The sequence below is a fragment of the Schistocerca piceifrons genome, chromosome 1, assembly GCF_021461385.2.
Source record: "Schistocerca piceifrons isolate TAMUIC-IGC-003096 chromosome 1, iqSchPice1.1, whole genome shotgun sequence".
Lineage (NCBI taxonomy): Eukaryota > Metazoa > Arthropoda > Insecta > Orthoptera > Acrididae > Schistocerca > Schistocerca piceifrons.
In genome coordinates, this window is record NC_060138.1 from 697,917,397 (window position 1) to 697,934,435 (window position 17,039).

General features: G+C 44.3%; 1 protein-coding gene across 1 annotated transcript in view; it reads left to right on the top strand.

Annotated features, from left to right (window-relative positions):
* Nucleotides 1-17,039, top strand: part of LOC124768601 (tyrosine-protein phosphatase non-receptor type 13-like) — a gene marked incomplete at its 5' end in the record, with an annotated part of 256,139 nt that overhangs the window by 213,869 nt on the left and 25,231 nt on the right. Inside the window, one exon of the mRNA XM_047249157.1 lies at nt 5,641-5,829. Within this exon, the coding sequence (XP_047105113.1) occupies nt 5,641-5,829 (189 nt within the window). The remainder of the gene's footprint in view (nt 1-5,640; nt 5,830-17,039) is intronic.

The following is a 17,039-nucleotide window of genomic DNA, read 5'->3' on the forward strand; positions in this document are numbered from 1 at the left end:
GCAAAGTACGCAAGCTTTTTTATTTTCATATCACCCATGCCTGACAACATACGCGTTGCAAATAAAGATTTGTTTAGGTGCTTTAGCAATTCTGTGGTATGCTCCTTCCAGCTTAATTTATTATCAAGTTGCAATACTGAGAACTGAACACTGCAAATTTCTTGTATCTGCTTGCGTGATATTTTACACATGTACTGAGGAGCAAACCGCTTAAAAATTCTGAACTCGTATAGTGTCTCTTTGCAAAGTTTAGTGACAAACAACTGGCTAGGAACCGTTTATTAACGCCCATGTAAATTTCATTTACCGGTCTTTCTAAAAACCGAGCGAGGTGGCGCAGTGGTTAGGACACTGGACTCGCATTCGGGAGGACGACGGTTCAATCCCGTCTCCGGCCATCCTGGTTTAGGTTTTCCGTGATTTCCCTAAATCGCTTCAGGCAAATGCCGGGATGGTTCCTTTGAAAGGGCACGGCCGATTTCCTTCCCAATCCTTCCCTAACCCGAGCTTGCGCTCCGTCCCTAATGACCTCGTTGTCGACGGGACGTTAAACACTAACCACCACCACCACCTCTTTCTAAAACTGTATTTGATTTGCTGTTTATTTCAATGTTTGAATCATCTATAAACAAAGTAAACTTGGCATCTGCAAATTTAGTACTGAAAGGTTACTAAAATTCTCAAGAAGTGTAATTTTATTTACAAAGATATTGTGATGTGCCCAGTCTAATGGCTTTAACTGGTCACGAAATATATCAGTAGTCTGTAATTTATTATTTAATGAATTAAGTACATTTTCGCGGTATGCGTAAATAGCCTTCTTAATATCAGAACTCTTTAGAAATCACTAAGTTAAACCTTGTACGTATAAATCGGGCGCCATTTATTAATCTTATCCATTAGGATACAAATAATAGAGTGCAAATTAAATAAAAGTTATGTACCTACATAAAAAATAATGTATCATCGGCCAAACAAAAGTTGTAAGACATAGTGGAAAGATAACTCAAAAGTAATGTATCTTCCATTTTAGTCACAAATCCAATAAATCACGTCTGATACAAACTTTTGTTTGTATAATTTCTTGGTCTGACATAAAGGTACAAAGGGAAGTCCGTTAGGCAATAAATCAGGAGTATTCAAGTAAGGAAACATTAATTAGGTCTTCAGTTGTTTGACGTGCTGTGTGACAAATGCCATCGCCATGATAAGGAATGATGCGACGTTTTCGGTTGTTTTACATGATCCGATCGATGACTTGTGGCAAAGAAACTGTAAAGTACTGTTCTACATTAATTGTTCTTCGATCCTCTCAAACAACAGTCCAGTGTAACGGAAGAAACAACCAATCATTTTCTTGATAGTGCTTCTCGAACGAACCACTTTTCTTGATTTTGGTTCGTCATGGAACACCCAAACAGTTAACTGCTGCTTAGTTCCCGGCTTGTACGCTTACGTACAGGTTGCGCCCCCTACCACGATGTTGTACAGTATACGGACTTTGCATCTTTTCGGTCTAAATTTTAGAGCATTTCCTTACACCAGCCGACATGGGACTGCTTCTGAGCTTCAGCGAGATTCTGTGGAATCCATCGGGAGCAGATCTATTTCACAGCTAAATGTTAGTGCAGAATCGAATGTAGTGCAGAATTAGATACGCCTAGACATGCCTCCATGTCGCGCTAAGTCTTCGATCTTTTGTGAGTAGCATCCATGTCTTTTTTGGACAAACTGATTTTGGTGGCCTTCACGAAATTCATCGCTGACGGAATCACGGTCACGGCGAATTTCTGCAAGCCAATATTTTGAACTGTCTCCTCTGAAGGTGATCGATTACTGACAGCTGAACGAAGTTGTGCGAGGCGTTACTGTTGAGTTAGGGCTTTACAAAACTCATAAATCATCATCCTATGAAAAGTTCCAAGCGAAATTTCTAGTTTTTCACAATAAACGAACGAATTATTCGCGCCCTTTTCTGAGCTGCCATTTTTTTAATGATACAAAATGACAAATTTGAGCCGGCCGTTGTGGCCGTGCGGTTCTAGGCGCTTCAGTCTGAAACCGCGTGACCGCTACGGTCGCAGGTTCGAATCCTGCCTCAGGCATGGATGTGTGTGATGTCCTTAGGTTAGTCAGGTTGAAGTAGTTCTAAGTTCTAGGGGGACTGATGACCCCAGATGTTAAAAAAAAGTCCCATAGTGCTCAGAACCATTTGAACCATTTTTGACAAATTTGAAAGCAATAATAACGTCACATCTCAGTAGCGCCATTTAAGGGCCATACACACGCACCCACCGTCTAACAAACTGGGCGCTTGTAGGCGTTTTGGCCAACCGACCGACCGATTTTTCTTGTTGGCCGGTCGGTTGGGTATGACCATCCGACAGCCGACCCATCATCACTTCAAAAAATGGATCTAAGCACTATGGGACTTAACGTCTGAGGTCATCAGTCCCTTGGACTTAGAACTACTTAAACCTAACTAATCTAAGGACATCACATACATCCATGCCCGAGGCAGGATTCGAACCTGCGACCGTAGAAGCAGCGCGATTCCAGACAAGCGCCTAGAACCGCTCTGCCACAGAGGCCGGCCCCATCACTTCACCCCACAAATTGTGCTGGGCAGTGGCGGCTGCTGTGTAAGGGCGCAAGAGCATGTGAACTCCATAATTTTCGACACCTTGCGAATTTATTGATTATTTTTCTTTGAATGCTGTTAAACGTAACATAGATGTTGCAATGTGACAGATACGGCACATAATCTACCGTGCTACTGTTCCTCTAGACTCCGTGAAACTTGGCAACAGGGTGGTGAGGACACCTACAGTCGTGTTTTAAGGAGCTTCTGCGCATGCGCTGTTCGCGTGACGTAATTGCCTTACAGGCCACATACATACGAATTTGCTAAACAATGTGCATGGTTCGCGATGTGCACATGTAGCCCTTGCCACTCGACTAGAAGTTTACGTTGGTGCCAGCAGATGGCAGCATACTGCGCTAGACTTTTATTCCCGTTCGCTCGGCATAAATCCTGCTAGATGACAGCACACTCCTCAGATATGCTAATTCACTCACTATATAGTAAAATTAGATCGTACGTCAGTATAAGTTGTACTGACAGTAAACATATTTTGTGAGGGTCTGAGTAGGCTACAGTATATTAAATTATGAATTTTATCATAAAGTAATCCATTTGAGGCGCTGAGAATCATAAGGGCCTTAAGCACATCACCGTCTAATGTGAGATTGTATCATTTATTCATCCTTCTGAAATCTATTGATCTTATGGTGAGTCGAGTTTATCTGTGCTGTAGGCCCATATCCTACATTTGAAAATTCACGAAAAGCTGTTTCACCGGTTTCTCTGGTATTCACTTGAATGTGGTATCGACGGCAGTGTGCTTTAGGCTCTTATGGATCTCGGCTCCTCATTTGTATTCGAGTCAAGTGACCATATCAGTAAACACTACTAATTCAGTTTAATCATTTATGCAAACGACAGTTTGTGTGCCGGCCGGAGAATCCGAGCGGTTCTAGGCGCTACAGTCTGGAAACGCGCGACCGTTACGGACGCAGGTTCGAATCCTGCCTCGGGCATGGACGTGTGTGATGTCCTTAGGTTAGTTAGGTTTAAGTAGTTCTAAGTTCTAGGGGACTGATGACCTCAGAAGTTAAGTCCCATAGTGCTCAGAGCACTATGGGACTCACACTCTCAGATTTATCTGAATCTAAACATTTATGAACACACAGAATGTATACTCACGAGCCGCCACTGGTGCTGAGTGTAGTTCCGCCGTGCCGACCTCCCGACATATCTTAATCTGGCATGTCGCTGACTCTAGATAGCTTACGGCCATTTGGCAACTGGCACAGCGGTTTCACCAGAAGGCAAATGTGAATCATGAGTACACTTGCATTGATGCAGCCATAGATGCAATGCCTCAGAAACACAGTAACAGCTTCTTTAATTAGATGAGGTGACAAAAGTCGTGGGATACCTCCTAATATCGCGTCGGAGCTCCTTTTGCCCGGCGTAATGCAGCAGCTCGTCGATTTGGCGTGGACTCAACAAGCAGTTGGAAGTCCCCTGCAGAAATACTGAGTCATGCTGCCTCTACAACCGTCCATAACTGCGAAAGTGTTGCTGGTGCAAGATTTTGTACACGAACTGATCTCTCGATTATGTCCCATGAATGAAACTTCCAGGGAGATTAAAACTGTGTGCCCGGCCGAGACTCGAACTCGGGACGTTTGCCTTTCGCGGGCAAGTGCTCTACCAACTGAGCTACCCAAGCACGACTCACGCCCCGTCCTCACAGCTTTACTTCCACCAGTACCTCGTCTCCTACCTTCCAAACTTTACAGAAGCTCTCCCCGAGTTCGAGTCTCGGTCCGGCACACAGTTTTAATCTGCCAGGAAGTTTCATATCAGCGCACACTCCGCTGCAGAGTGAAAATCTCATTCTGGCTTGTCCCATGATTGTTCGATAGGATTCATGTCGGGCCATATGGGTTGCCAAATAATTCTCTCGAATTGTCCATAATGTTCTTCAAACTAATCGCAAACAATTGTGGCCATGAGACATGACATAGTTCTTTGGAAACACGAAGACCATTAATGGCTGCAATTGGTCTCCAAGTAGCCGAACATAACCATTTCCAGTCAATGATCGGTTCAGTTAGACCAGAACACCCAGTCCATTCCATGTAAACACGGCCCATATCATTATGGAGCCACCACCAGCCTGTAAAGACCCTTGTTGACAACTTGGGTCCATGATTTCGTAGCGAGTGCGTCACACTCGAAACCTACAATCAGCTCTTACCAACTGAAATCGGGACTAATCTGACCAGGCCATCGCCGGCCGGGGTGACCGAGCGGTTCTAGGTGCTACAGTCTGGAACCGCGCGACCGCTACGGTCGCAGGTTCGAATCCTGCCTCGGGCATGGATGTGTGTAATGTCCTTAGGTTAGTTAGGTTTAAGTAGTTCTAGGGGACTGATGACCTCAGAAGTTGAGTCGCATAGTGCTCAGAGCCATTTTTTTTTTTTTTTTTTTTTTTTGACCAGGCCATCCCTTCCAATCCCTAGATCCCAACCGATATGTTCACAAGCCTAAGAGAGGTGCTAAAGGCGATGTCGCGTTGTTAGCAAAGGCACTCGCTTCAGTCGTCTACTGCCCACAGCCCATTAACACCAAATTTCGTCGCACTGTCCTAAGGGATACGTTCGTCGTACGTACCACATTGATTTGTGCTGTTATTTCACGCAGGTTGTTGCTCGCTTGTTAGCGCTGACAACCTTACGCAAACGCCGTCGGCCATTGCGTCGTCCGTGGTGAGAGGCAATGCCTTAAATTTGGTATTCTCGGCACACTCTTGACACTATGGATCGCACATTTCCTAACGATTTCCGAAATGGAATGTCCAATGCGTCTAGCCCAAAGTAAGATACCGCATCCAAAGTCTGTCAATTCCCGTCGTGCGGCCATCACGCATATTTGCATATACGTGCATATCTTTCACCTCAGTGTATAATGTACAGTAGTATATCTTCAGGAAATGTTGATTGTGCGACTTCTTAGGCTGTGTCGGTGGGACACAGATGAACGGTAAGAGTTTGATTTTCGTGTTACAGCAAGCCCTGGAGGTCCTGCGGCGAACGCCGAGCCGCGTGTCGCTGCGCGTGGTGCGGCCTCCGGGCAGCCTGGTCCCCGTGCCGCCTCCGGCGCCCGGCCAGCCGCCGCCGCCCCCACGCCGCGACGCCCACCTCTCCCAGCAGCAGCTGCTGCCGCCGCCACCCTCGCATGCCGACGATAGTTCCAGGGTAAGCACCGGCAAAATACAAGTACTATAACGCCCCCCCCCCCCCCCCCATGAACCATGGACCTTGCCGTTGGTGGGGAGGCTTGCGTGCCTCAGCGATACAGATAGCCGCACCGTAGGTGCAACCACAATGGAGGGGTATCTGTTGAGAGGCCAGACAAACGTGTGGTTCCTGAAGAGGGGCAGCAGCCTTTTCAGTAGTTGCAGGAGCAACGGTCTGGATGGTTGACTGATCTGGCCTTGTAACACTAACCATAACAGCCTTGCTGTGCTGGTACTGTGAACGGCTGAAAGCGAGGGCAAACGACGGCCGTAAATTTTCCCGGGGCATGCAGCTTTACTGTACGGTTAAATGATGATGGCATCCTCTTGGGTAAAATATTCCGGAGGTAAAATAGTCCCCAATTCGGATCTCCGGGCGGGGACTACTCAAGACAACGTCGTTATCAGAAGAAAGAAAACTGGCATTCTATGGATCGGAGCGTGGAATGTCAGATCCCTTAATCGGGCAGGTAGATTAGAAAATTTAATTAGGGAAATGGACAGGTTAAAGTTAGATATAGTGGGAATTAGTGAAGTTCGGTGGCAGGAGGAACAAGATTTCTGGTCAGGTGACTACAAGGCTATAAACACAAAATCAAATAGGAGTAATGCGGGAGTAGGTTTAATAATGAATAAAAAATAGGAGTGCGGGTAAGCTACTACAAAAAGCATAGTGAACGCCTTATTGCGGCCAAGATAGACACGAAGCCCACGCCTACTACAGTAGTACAAGTTTATTTGCCAACTAGCTCTGCAGATGACGAAGAAATTGAAGAACTGTATGATGAGATAAAAGAAATTATTCAGATAGTGAAGGGAGACGAAAATTTAATAGTCATGGGTGTCTCGAATTCGCTAGTAGGAAAAGGAAGAGAAGGAAATATAGTAGGTGAATATGGACTGGGCGTCAGAAATGAAAGAGGAAGCCGCCTAGTAGAATTTTGCACAGAGCATAACTTAATCATAGCTAACACTTGCTTCAAGAATCATAAAAGAAGGTTGTATACATGGAAGAAACCTGGAGATACTGACAGGTTTCAGATAGATTATATAATGGTAACACAGAGATTTCAACACAAGGTTTTAAATTATAAGACATTCCCGGGGGCGGATGTGGACTCTGGCCACAATCTATTGGTTATGAACTGTAGATTAAAACTGAAGAAACTGCAAAAAGGTGGCAATATAAGGAGATCGGACCTGGATAAACTGACTAAACCAGAGGCTGTACAGAGTTTCAGGGAGAGCATAAGGAAACAATTGATAAGAATGGGGGAAGGAAATACGGTAGAAGAAGAATGGGTAGCTTTGAGGTATGAAGTAGTGAACGCAGCAGAGGATCAACTAGGTAAAAAGACGAGGGCTAGTAGAAATCCTTGGGTAACAGAAGAAATATTGAATTTAATTGATGAAAGGAGAAAATATAAAAATGCAGGAACCGAAGCAGGCAAAAAGGAATACAAACGTCTCACAAATGAGATCAACAGGAAGCGCAGAATGGCGAAGAAGACAAATGTAAGGATGTAGAGGCTTATCACACTAGGGGTAAGATAGATACTGCTTACAGGAAAATTAAAGAGACCTTTGAAGAAAAGAGAACCACTTGTATGAATATCAAGATCTCAGATGGAAACCCAATTCTAAGCAAAGAAGGGAAAGCAGAAAGGTGGAAGGAGTATATAGAGGGTCTCTCCAAAGAGCGATGTACTTGAGGGCAATATTATGGAAATGGAAGAGGATGTAGATGATTATGAAATGGGAGATATGATACTGCATCTAGAATTTGACAGAGCACTGAAAGACCTAAGTCGAAACAAGGCCCCGGAAGTAGACAACATTCCATTAGAACTACTGACAGCCTTGGGAGATCCAGCCCTGACAAATCTCTACCATCTGGTGAGCAAAATCTATGAGACAGGCGAAATACTCTCAGACTTCAAGAAGAATATAATAATTCAAATCCCAAACAAAGCAGGTGTTGACAGATGTGAAAATTACTGAACTATCAGTTTAATAATTCATTGCTGCAAATTACTAACACGAATTCTTTACAGACGAATGGAAAAACTGTTAGAAGCCACCCATAGGGAAGATCAGTTTGGATTCCATAGAAATGTTGGAACGCGTGTGGCAATACGTTTCTAGCATTTGTAGACTTAGAGGAAGCTTTTGACAATGTTGACTGGAATATTCTCTTTCCAGTTCCGAAGGTGGCAGGGGTAAAATACAGTGAGCGAAAGCCTATTTACAATTTGTACAGAAACCAGATGGCAGTTATAAGAGTCGAGGGCCATGAAAGGGAAGCAGTGGTTGAGAAGGGAGTGAGACAGGGGTGTAGCCTCTCTCCGATGTTATTCAATCAGTATATTGAGCAAGCAGTAAAGGAAACAAAAGAAAAATTCGGAGTAGGTATTAAAATCCATGGAGAAGAAATAAAAACTTTAAGGTCCACCGATGACATTGTAATTCTGTCAGAGACAGCAAAGGACTTGGAAGGGCAATTGAATGGAATGGATAGTGTCTTGAAAGGAGGATATAAGATGAACATCAACAAAAGCAAAACGAGGATAATGGAATGTAATCGAATTATGTAGGGTGATGCTGAGGGAATTAGATTAGGAAATGAGACACTTAAAGTAGTAAAGGAGTTTTGCTATTTGGGGAGCAAAATAATTAATGATGGTCGAAGTAGAGAGGATATAAAATGTTGACTGGCAATGGCAAGGAAATTCTTTCTGAAGAAGAGAAATTTGTTAACATCGACTATAGACTGAACTGCCAGGAAGTCGTTGCTGAAAGTATTTGTATGGAGTGTAGCCATGTATGGAAGTGAAACATGGACAATAAATAGTTTGGACAAGAAGAGAATAGAAGCTTTCGAAATGTGGTGCTACAGAAGAATGTTGAAGATTAGATGGGTAGATCACATAACTAATGTGGAGGTATTGAATAGAATTGGGGAGAAGAGGAGTTTGTGGCACACCTTGACTAGAAGAAGGGATCGGTTGGTAGGACATGTTCTGAGACATCAAGGGACCACAAATTTTGTATTGGAGGGCAGCTTGGAGGGTAAAAATCGTAGAGAGAGACCAAGAGATGAATACAATAAGCAGATTCAGATGGATGTAGGCTGCAGTACGTACTGGGAGATGAAGCAGCTTGCACAGGATAGAGTAGCATGGAGAGTTGCATCAAACCAGTCTCAGGACTGAAGACCATAACAACAACAACAACATAACGCCACGGGCAGCTATCTGTCCTATCCTCGTCAAATTATGATCAGGACCAACAACGACTGAAAATAATCGTTCAACGTGGCAGAAATGCAACCCTTCCGCAAATTGCTGCAGATTTCAATGCCGGGCCATCAGGAAATGTCAGCGTGCGAACCATTCTACGAAACATTATCAGTATTGGCTGTCGGAAGAGAACGCCTTCTCGTGTACTCCTGATGACTGTACGACACGAAGCGTTACGCTTCACGTGGGCCCACCAACACCGACATTGGACTGTTGATGACTGGAAATATGTTGCCTGGTCGGACGAGTCTCGTTTCAAATTGTATCGAACGGATGGACGTGTATGCATATGGAGACAACCTCATGAATCCTTGGTCCCTGCATGTCATCAGGGGACTGTTGAAGCTGGTGGAGCCTGTGTAATGGTGTGGGGCGTGTGCAGTTGGAGTGATATGGGACCCCTGATAAGTGTGCGAGGTGCCGGGGCAAGCAGTGTATTTAACACTAAATTCTTCTAGAATCTACATATGTAAATGATGCTCTAAGCCCCCCCCTATTCTAACTCCGACTTTTGCTGTTACACATGGATTAAAAATTATATACGCGAACTGACTGTAATCAACCCTGCAAGTGGAGTAGAAAAGAGTTTGGCACCTGCAATAATTTAATTTGATAAATAAGTTAAATAAAGGAAGATTTCATTAACGTAGTGAGAAATGATGGGTTGCTCTACCGATTAACAGAATGAAAGTCTGTCCAAAATAACAATATGATTTATTAAGACTAAACACAAAATAATAAACAAAAACACATGAAACATTTATAATACATCAAATTGGCTCAAATTGGATACTCAAACAAACGCTGTGAAGGTGAAGTTGTCCCTAAACTAGATTGTGAGGTTTGTGACGAAGTGGTATGTGGAGACAATTCCTTGCCACTCAAATCTTAAGAGAGACACACAGCTAACCCAACATTAATTGCTGCTACTCAAGACAGAACAAAGTTAGAAAAAGACGAACAGGCGCGCTCTGCTGAGCTCTGATTATCACCTAGGAAAATCCCTATCTGCTGGTGCTGCGGACATACATTACCAAACTGTCTTCTTAACTGCCAGAACACGATCTGGCGTACCAGAGGCGATGGCTGGTTGCTTCAACGTCCTCGACCGAAAGGCGAGAGCCGACTACCTAGAGCACCCGTACAGGCCGAACACACAACATTCCCGCGCTCACGACAGTGGCCGTGGTTAAACGTTCCAATCAGCAACTCGAAAACCGGCGGAAAATTCCACTCCATTGCCGGAGGTGAGAGCCCACTACCTAGAGCACCCGTACAGGCCGAACACACAACATTCCTGCCCCCACGACAGTGGTCGTGGTTAAACGTTCCAATCAGCAACTCGAAAACCGGCGGAAAATTCCACTCCTTTGCCGGAGCACTACCATTCCACCAATGGAGATTCTTGGCGCCAATTTCTGCGCTGATTTTGCTACGTCATGGAGCTATGCCCTGAGCAACCCAATCACAGTTACTATTTTGCAGAAAGCGCGGGAATTTTCCCGCCACAACTGCCTGGGTACACAAGTCATTCCCACGCCTCGCTGGTAGCCCGCCAGAAAGTGTTTTCGCTAAGATTCTGCAAAGTAACGGAACCTCTAGCCCAGCCGCTACTTCAGACCCCTCCGGGCGTGTCTTTTGACAATGTCGGCGTCTGCAAAGCATTCACTCGACTTCCTCACACCCGTCGGCTTAACCCTTTCCAGATCAGTGCATCCCGCCTGTCACCGGACCACCCGGGTGACGAGAGACGCTGTGTGGGAAGTCCGCGTGTGAAGGAATAGCGACTTTTCACTGCATGCAATTGGAGAGGAAAATCGTAATTTGGGCGCGATCTTAGAGCAATGTCGCGGCCGTGATTATGACAGTGAAGTGGAGGATGGAACAGAGACAGGCACACAGGTCGAGACGATAGCAGAAGTTTATAGTCAAACGAATGAGTGCAGACAGAGGCCAGCTCGGCCACGTCAGAGCTCTAGCGCCCAGGTGTCCAGAGTTACATCGCCCATGTTTGAAGAGGATCAAAAAGATGACGTAAACCCAATACTGAGGTTCCTACGATCAATGAAAGAAGAAGCTGATGAACAACGTAAGAAGGAGAAGGAAGAAGATGAGAAACAACGTAAGAAGGAGAAGGAAGAAGCTGAGAAACAACGTAAGAAGGAGAAAGAAGAAGCTGACGAACAGCGTAAGAAAGACACGGAGGCAATAATTTCGCATATAGGGGAAATTCGTGGGGAATTATTAACAATAAAAAAAGAATGTGGAGAAGCAAAACAAATGTCAATGGTAGCACAAAAAGTAGCAGGCCTAGCCAAAACTGCAGCAGCAGGGGCAATGAAAATCGCAAGAGTAACTTCTCAATTCGCATGGCGCTTGCGACGTGCGACACAAGTCCACTCAAAATCCCTAGCGGCCTTAAAGACTCAAGGTAATATTGCAGTTTCGAACATCACGAACCAAATGAAAGATGTAGAGAGTCGGATAGCAAAACTAGAACGAAACGGGCACACGAGCACTGCGCGTTCGGATACCAATGATGGAGTACACAGGATTGTGTCTCCGAGGAAAAGCCCGCCATGCTCTAGCCCAGTGACAGCGTGCGGAACGAACAATGCACACGCAGAAACAGCGAGTAATAGCTCCAATAATTGCAGCCCACTTAGAAGAGTGAATGCTGAATGCCACTTCCACTGTGATACAGACGTAGCACATCACAGTTATCAGCAAGATAGATCAGGACACTCAGCAGACGTGCAAGCATCGGAAACGAGTGACAACACCAGTGCGAGGATCGGACAGAATTTTGATCACAATCACTTCCTGTCGATACTAAAACTCCAGAAATTCAAAGATAATGGAGGGTCGATGCATCCGAAGAGCTGGGTGATGCAATTTACAAATTCATTACCGTCATCATGGCCAACCCAGGCCAAATTAGAATTCATGTATGGACACATCGAAGGCCAAGCCGCGGAAAAGATGCGGGGCGTGGCAGCTACGTGTCGGACTTATCAGGAATTTGTTGGTGCATTCCTGTGGACCTACTGGTCAAAGGAAACGCAAGACAGGATTAAAGAGGAAATAATATTTTGTCCTGAACTGGAAGTGTCCGGGCATAGGAGCGCAACCAAATTTTTTGATGATTTACTCAAGAAGAATCAGTTTTTAGATAATCCATATTGCAACGGAGAAATCATTAAATTTTGCTTTTCCTAATTGCCAGTTAGGTATCAACAGACCCTTGTCGGGAAGTGTGGATCTGACATAGATGCATTCAAGAGTCTACTACGCGAACTCGAAGTAGTCTTTGATAAACAAGACGCAAAGGACAGGAAGAAGGCGCAAAATAACAAATACCACAGGCCAGCAAGGGAAGACGACAACAGATCGCATAATCGCACTGGTCAGTTAGGAAACCAGGGTTACGGAAATCAAGGTAACGCTATTCAAGGTTATGAAAACCAGAGACACAGAAACCAGAACGTCGGGGAACAGGGTCAATCTAGACAAGCAATCTGGGACAAGAGGAATGACGAACGGCAAAGTGACCATAATTGGAGAGAGTGAAATCAAGGACAACAGGAGAACCAGGAGATTGAAATTAGACCTCCAAATCCTAATGCACGTCAGAGGAGGGGGAGTCTAAGAAGGGATTGACGCTAGTCCATAGGACTCCACCACTTCTCTCACACAAAGAAGTTCGTGGAATAATAGTAGTTTAAGTGGTGTACATAGTAGAATAGGCAAATATATGAACCTTTCTTCGGGGAACAATAATCGTTGCATTAATAGATTAAGATTGTTAAAGTATTAGCACGCTGCATTTTCTCGAATAAGAATTTACTGCTGTTAACTTTTTTTGTCTATGTTCGCGATCTCCTCTGTCGTTGCGATAAGAGGCACTACCTTTCCATGAGCAATGTTTTTGTCCTTTCCTATCTGGTGTCCATGTTAAGGGATAAAGATGAGTGACGAGATGTCGCACAAATGGGCGCATACAAGAACGTGCTCTTAGAAGCGTTCTGAGAAGTCGTGATACGCTCCATAGCGGCCACAACCAGTTCGTGAGACGTTCATACCAATGCTTGCAGACACGCGTCAGTGCACTGCAAGATTGTGGTATATTGCGTGATTTCGAGGATGAATATGGGCAGTATAGTTTTTTTGCAGAGCTGCGCCAGCATCGTTGTCTTGCAAGTCGGGGTGAACCTGTGAGCGTTTGACTCCAATGGTGCCCTAGACGAGAGAAATGCAGGCATAAAGCCTACCTTGCCAATGTGCTGGTTGGGGATTTAGCGTGCTGCTCGTGACTGTCACAGATGAATAACCAGGGACTTATACTTGGATATTCGTGACATACTGTGTAGCTGGCGTGTGTTGGGCGACTGAATCCTCAACAGGAACAAATCCTGGCAGGGTCGCCATTTTATGTGAGGTGCCGGGGCAAGCAGTGTATTTAACACTAAATTCTTCTAGAATCTACATATGTAAATGATGCTCTAAGCCCCCCCTATTCTCACTCCGACTTTTGCTGTTGCACATGGATTAAAAATTATATACGCGAACTGACTGTAATCAACCCTGCAAGTGGAGTAGAAAAGAGTTTGGCACCTGCAATAATTTAATTTGATAAATAAGTTAAATAAAGGAAGATTTCATTAACGTAGTGAGAAATGATGGGTTGCTCTACCGATTAACAGAATGAAAGTCTGTCCAAAATAACAATATGATTTATTAAGACTAAACACAAAATAATAAACAAAAACACATGAAACATTTATAATACATCAAATTGGCTCAAATTGGATACTCAAACAAACGCTGTGAAGGTGAAGTTGTCCCTAAACTAGATTGTGAGGTTTATGATGAAGTGGTATGTGGAGACAATTCCTTGCCACTCAAATCTTAAGAGAGACACACAGCTAACCCAACATTAATTGCTGCTACTCGAGACAGAACAAAGTTAGAAAAAGACGAACAGGCGCACTCTGCTGAGCTCTGATTATCACCTAGGAAAATCCCTATCTGCCGGTGCTGCGGACATACATTACCAAACTGTCTTCTTAACTGCCAGAACACGATCTGGCGTACCGGAGGCGATGGCTGGTTGCTTCGACGTCCTCGACCGAAAGGCGAGAGCCGACTACCTAGAGCACCCGTACAGGCAGAACACCCAACATTCCCGCCCCCACGACAGTGGCCGTGGTTAAACGTTCCAATCAGCAACTCGAAAACCGGCGGAAAATTCCACTCCTTTGCCGGAGCACTATCATTCCACCAATGGAGATTCTTGGCGCCAATTTCTGCGCTGATTTTACTACGTCACGGAGCTATGCCCTGAGTAAGCCAATCACAGTTACTATTTTGCAGAAAGCGCGGGAATTTTCCCGCCACAACTGCCTGGGTCATTCCCACGCCTCACTGGTAGCCCGCCAGAAAGTGTTTCCGCTAAGATTCTGCGAAGTAACGGAACCTGTAGCCCAGCCGCTACTTCAGACCCCTCTGGGCGTGTCTTTTGACAATGTCGGCGTCTGCAAAGCATTCACTCGACTTCCTCACACCCGTCGGCTTAACCCTTTCCAGATCAGCGGAGCCCGCCTGTCACTGGACCACCCGGGTGACGAGAGACGCTGCGTGGGAAGTCCGCGTGTGAAGGAATAGCGACTTTTCACTGCATGCAATCAGAGAGGAAAATCGTAAGATAGAAATATGAGAGGGGGCTCATGCCACCTCTCGAGTGTAGATACGATTCTGACGGGTGACATGTACACTAGCATCCTGTCTGATTACCTCCGTCCGTTCATGTCGAATTTGCATTCTGACGGACTTGGGCAGTTGCAGCACGACAATGCGACACCCCACACGCCCAGAATTGCTACAGAGTGACTCCAGGAACACTCTTCTGCGTTTAAACACTTCCCCTGGCCACCAAACTCCCCAGACACGAACATTATTGAGTATATCTGGGATGCCTTGCAACGTGCTGTTAACAGGAGATCTCCACCCCCTCGTACTCTTACGCATTTATGGACAGTCCTGCAGGATTCATGGTGTCAGTTCCCTCCAGCACTCTTCAGACATTAGTTGAGTCCACGTCACGTCGTGTTGCGGCACTTCTGCGTGCTCGGGTTAGCCCCTACACGATATTAGGCAGGTGTACCAATTTCTTCGGCTCTTCAGTGCATATGAATAGCTTAGTGTCGGCTGCTTCGCTCGCATAGGCTGTATGGTCTGCATAGGAATTTTCCCTTTTTGTTTAGTCGAATTTTTATGTTCTTCACAAACTGCAACACCTAAACTTTTTTCTCTATTTAAGGTCGTAAAAGCATGGTCCTTTCCGAAAGTACTTTCGACCAAAAAGCTATTCTGCTAGCTGGAGTCCAAGGTTTTCGTTAATCAGACCTTTTTCGTTTTGGTGATATTTCCACAAAATCGTTCATCTCCTTACCGAGAAATAAAAGACCAACTTTCAGAGGTTTAGCTTTAAAATTTTTTAACACAACGAAACATTTCCTTAAATACTGTCACGCCTATTTCACCCCATTGGGGGTTGAATTTCCAAAAATTAGTGAAAAACATATTTTATTATTTCTAACAGAGTAGCCAAATACAAATTTTCATATATTTAGCTTTGAAAGTGCTTTCATAATGAACTAATTTCATAAAATTGTTCATCCTCTATTTCACTGCCTTAGGACGTGGATTTTCCAAAAACCCCTAATTCCATGTTTTTTTTTATTTCTGAAGGTCTGGTACATTTTTTCATAGATTATCTCTAAAAAACCTTTAGTAGTTCTTTAATAATTTATTTTCAAAAACTTTCATCTACTATTTTACTACCTTATTGGCTGAATTTCCAAAAATGCTGAAGCATGAATTTTTATTCATTTCTGAATGAAAAAGCAAATGCCAGTCTTCATAGTTCGAGCGTCAAAGTTGCCTTAGTAGCGGCATATTTTCAAGTATCCTTTCATCCTCTGTTTCACCCCCTTCGTAGTAGAATTTTGAACAGTCCTTTCTTAAACGATGCCTACAGCAGATTGACACCTTCTCCAAAGTTCAGATTTTTATCCTTAGCAGTCTGGGCTGGACGATGATGAGTCAGTGAGTGAGAAGAGTCAGTCGGGACATAGTCTTTTACGTGCAGGACGATTCACCTAAAACTTGCACCATAAATATTGCGGAAATGGAAAGTGCTATTGATGTGTGGATTTCACAGAATGGACTGTTAGCCAATCAACAAATTGTAATAATACCTAGAAAGCATATTTTTGTGCAGACATAAATTTTTAATGAGTTCATACCTATTGACATTAACAAACTAAAAGTAGGGGAAATTAGAATATCAGTTGTGTTTGTTGGACGATTCTACTGAGAGTAGTTTACGAGATATTGTCTTTTGAAAAGTTCCCTCACTGACACACTGACACTTGTACAATACCTGTGGCAGCACATAATAAAAAACAACACAAGTGCATACATTAGTTATGTGGATTGTGACCAGTAACAAGACAACTGACCACCAAACGTTGTGTTCAAAATGATCACCAGCAGTGGCAATACGCACTTCCAGTCTGGTATGGAATGGCTGTTGCACACGTGCTAGCATTTCAGCGGAGATGTCCAAGCAGGCTGTAGTAATATAGCATTGTGTATTATCAGTTGTAGTTGGTATGTCCTTGTAGATAATGTCTTTCAGCATTTCCCCACAGAAAAAAAGTCTACAGGGGAATGGGCCGACCAAGGTACAGGTCCTCTGTGTCCCATCCAATGATTTGTAAAAATTTCATGAAGATATGCTGCAGTACTTTGTGCACTATGGGCTGGACAACAAAATGTTGGCACCACAGGTTCCTCCTAGTCTGCA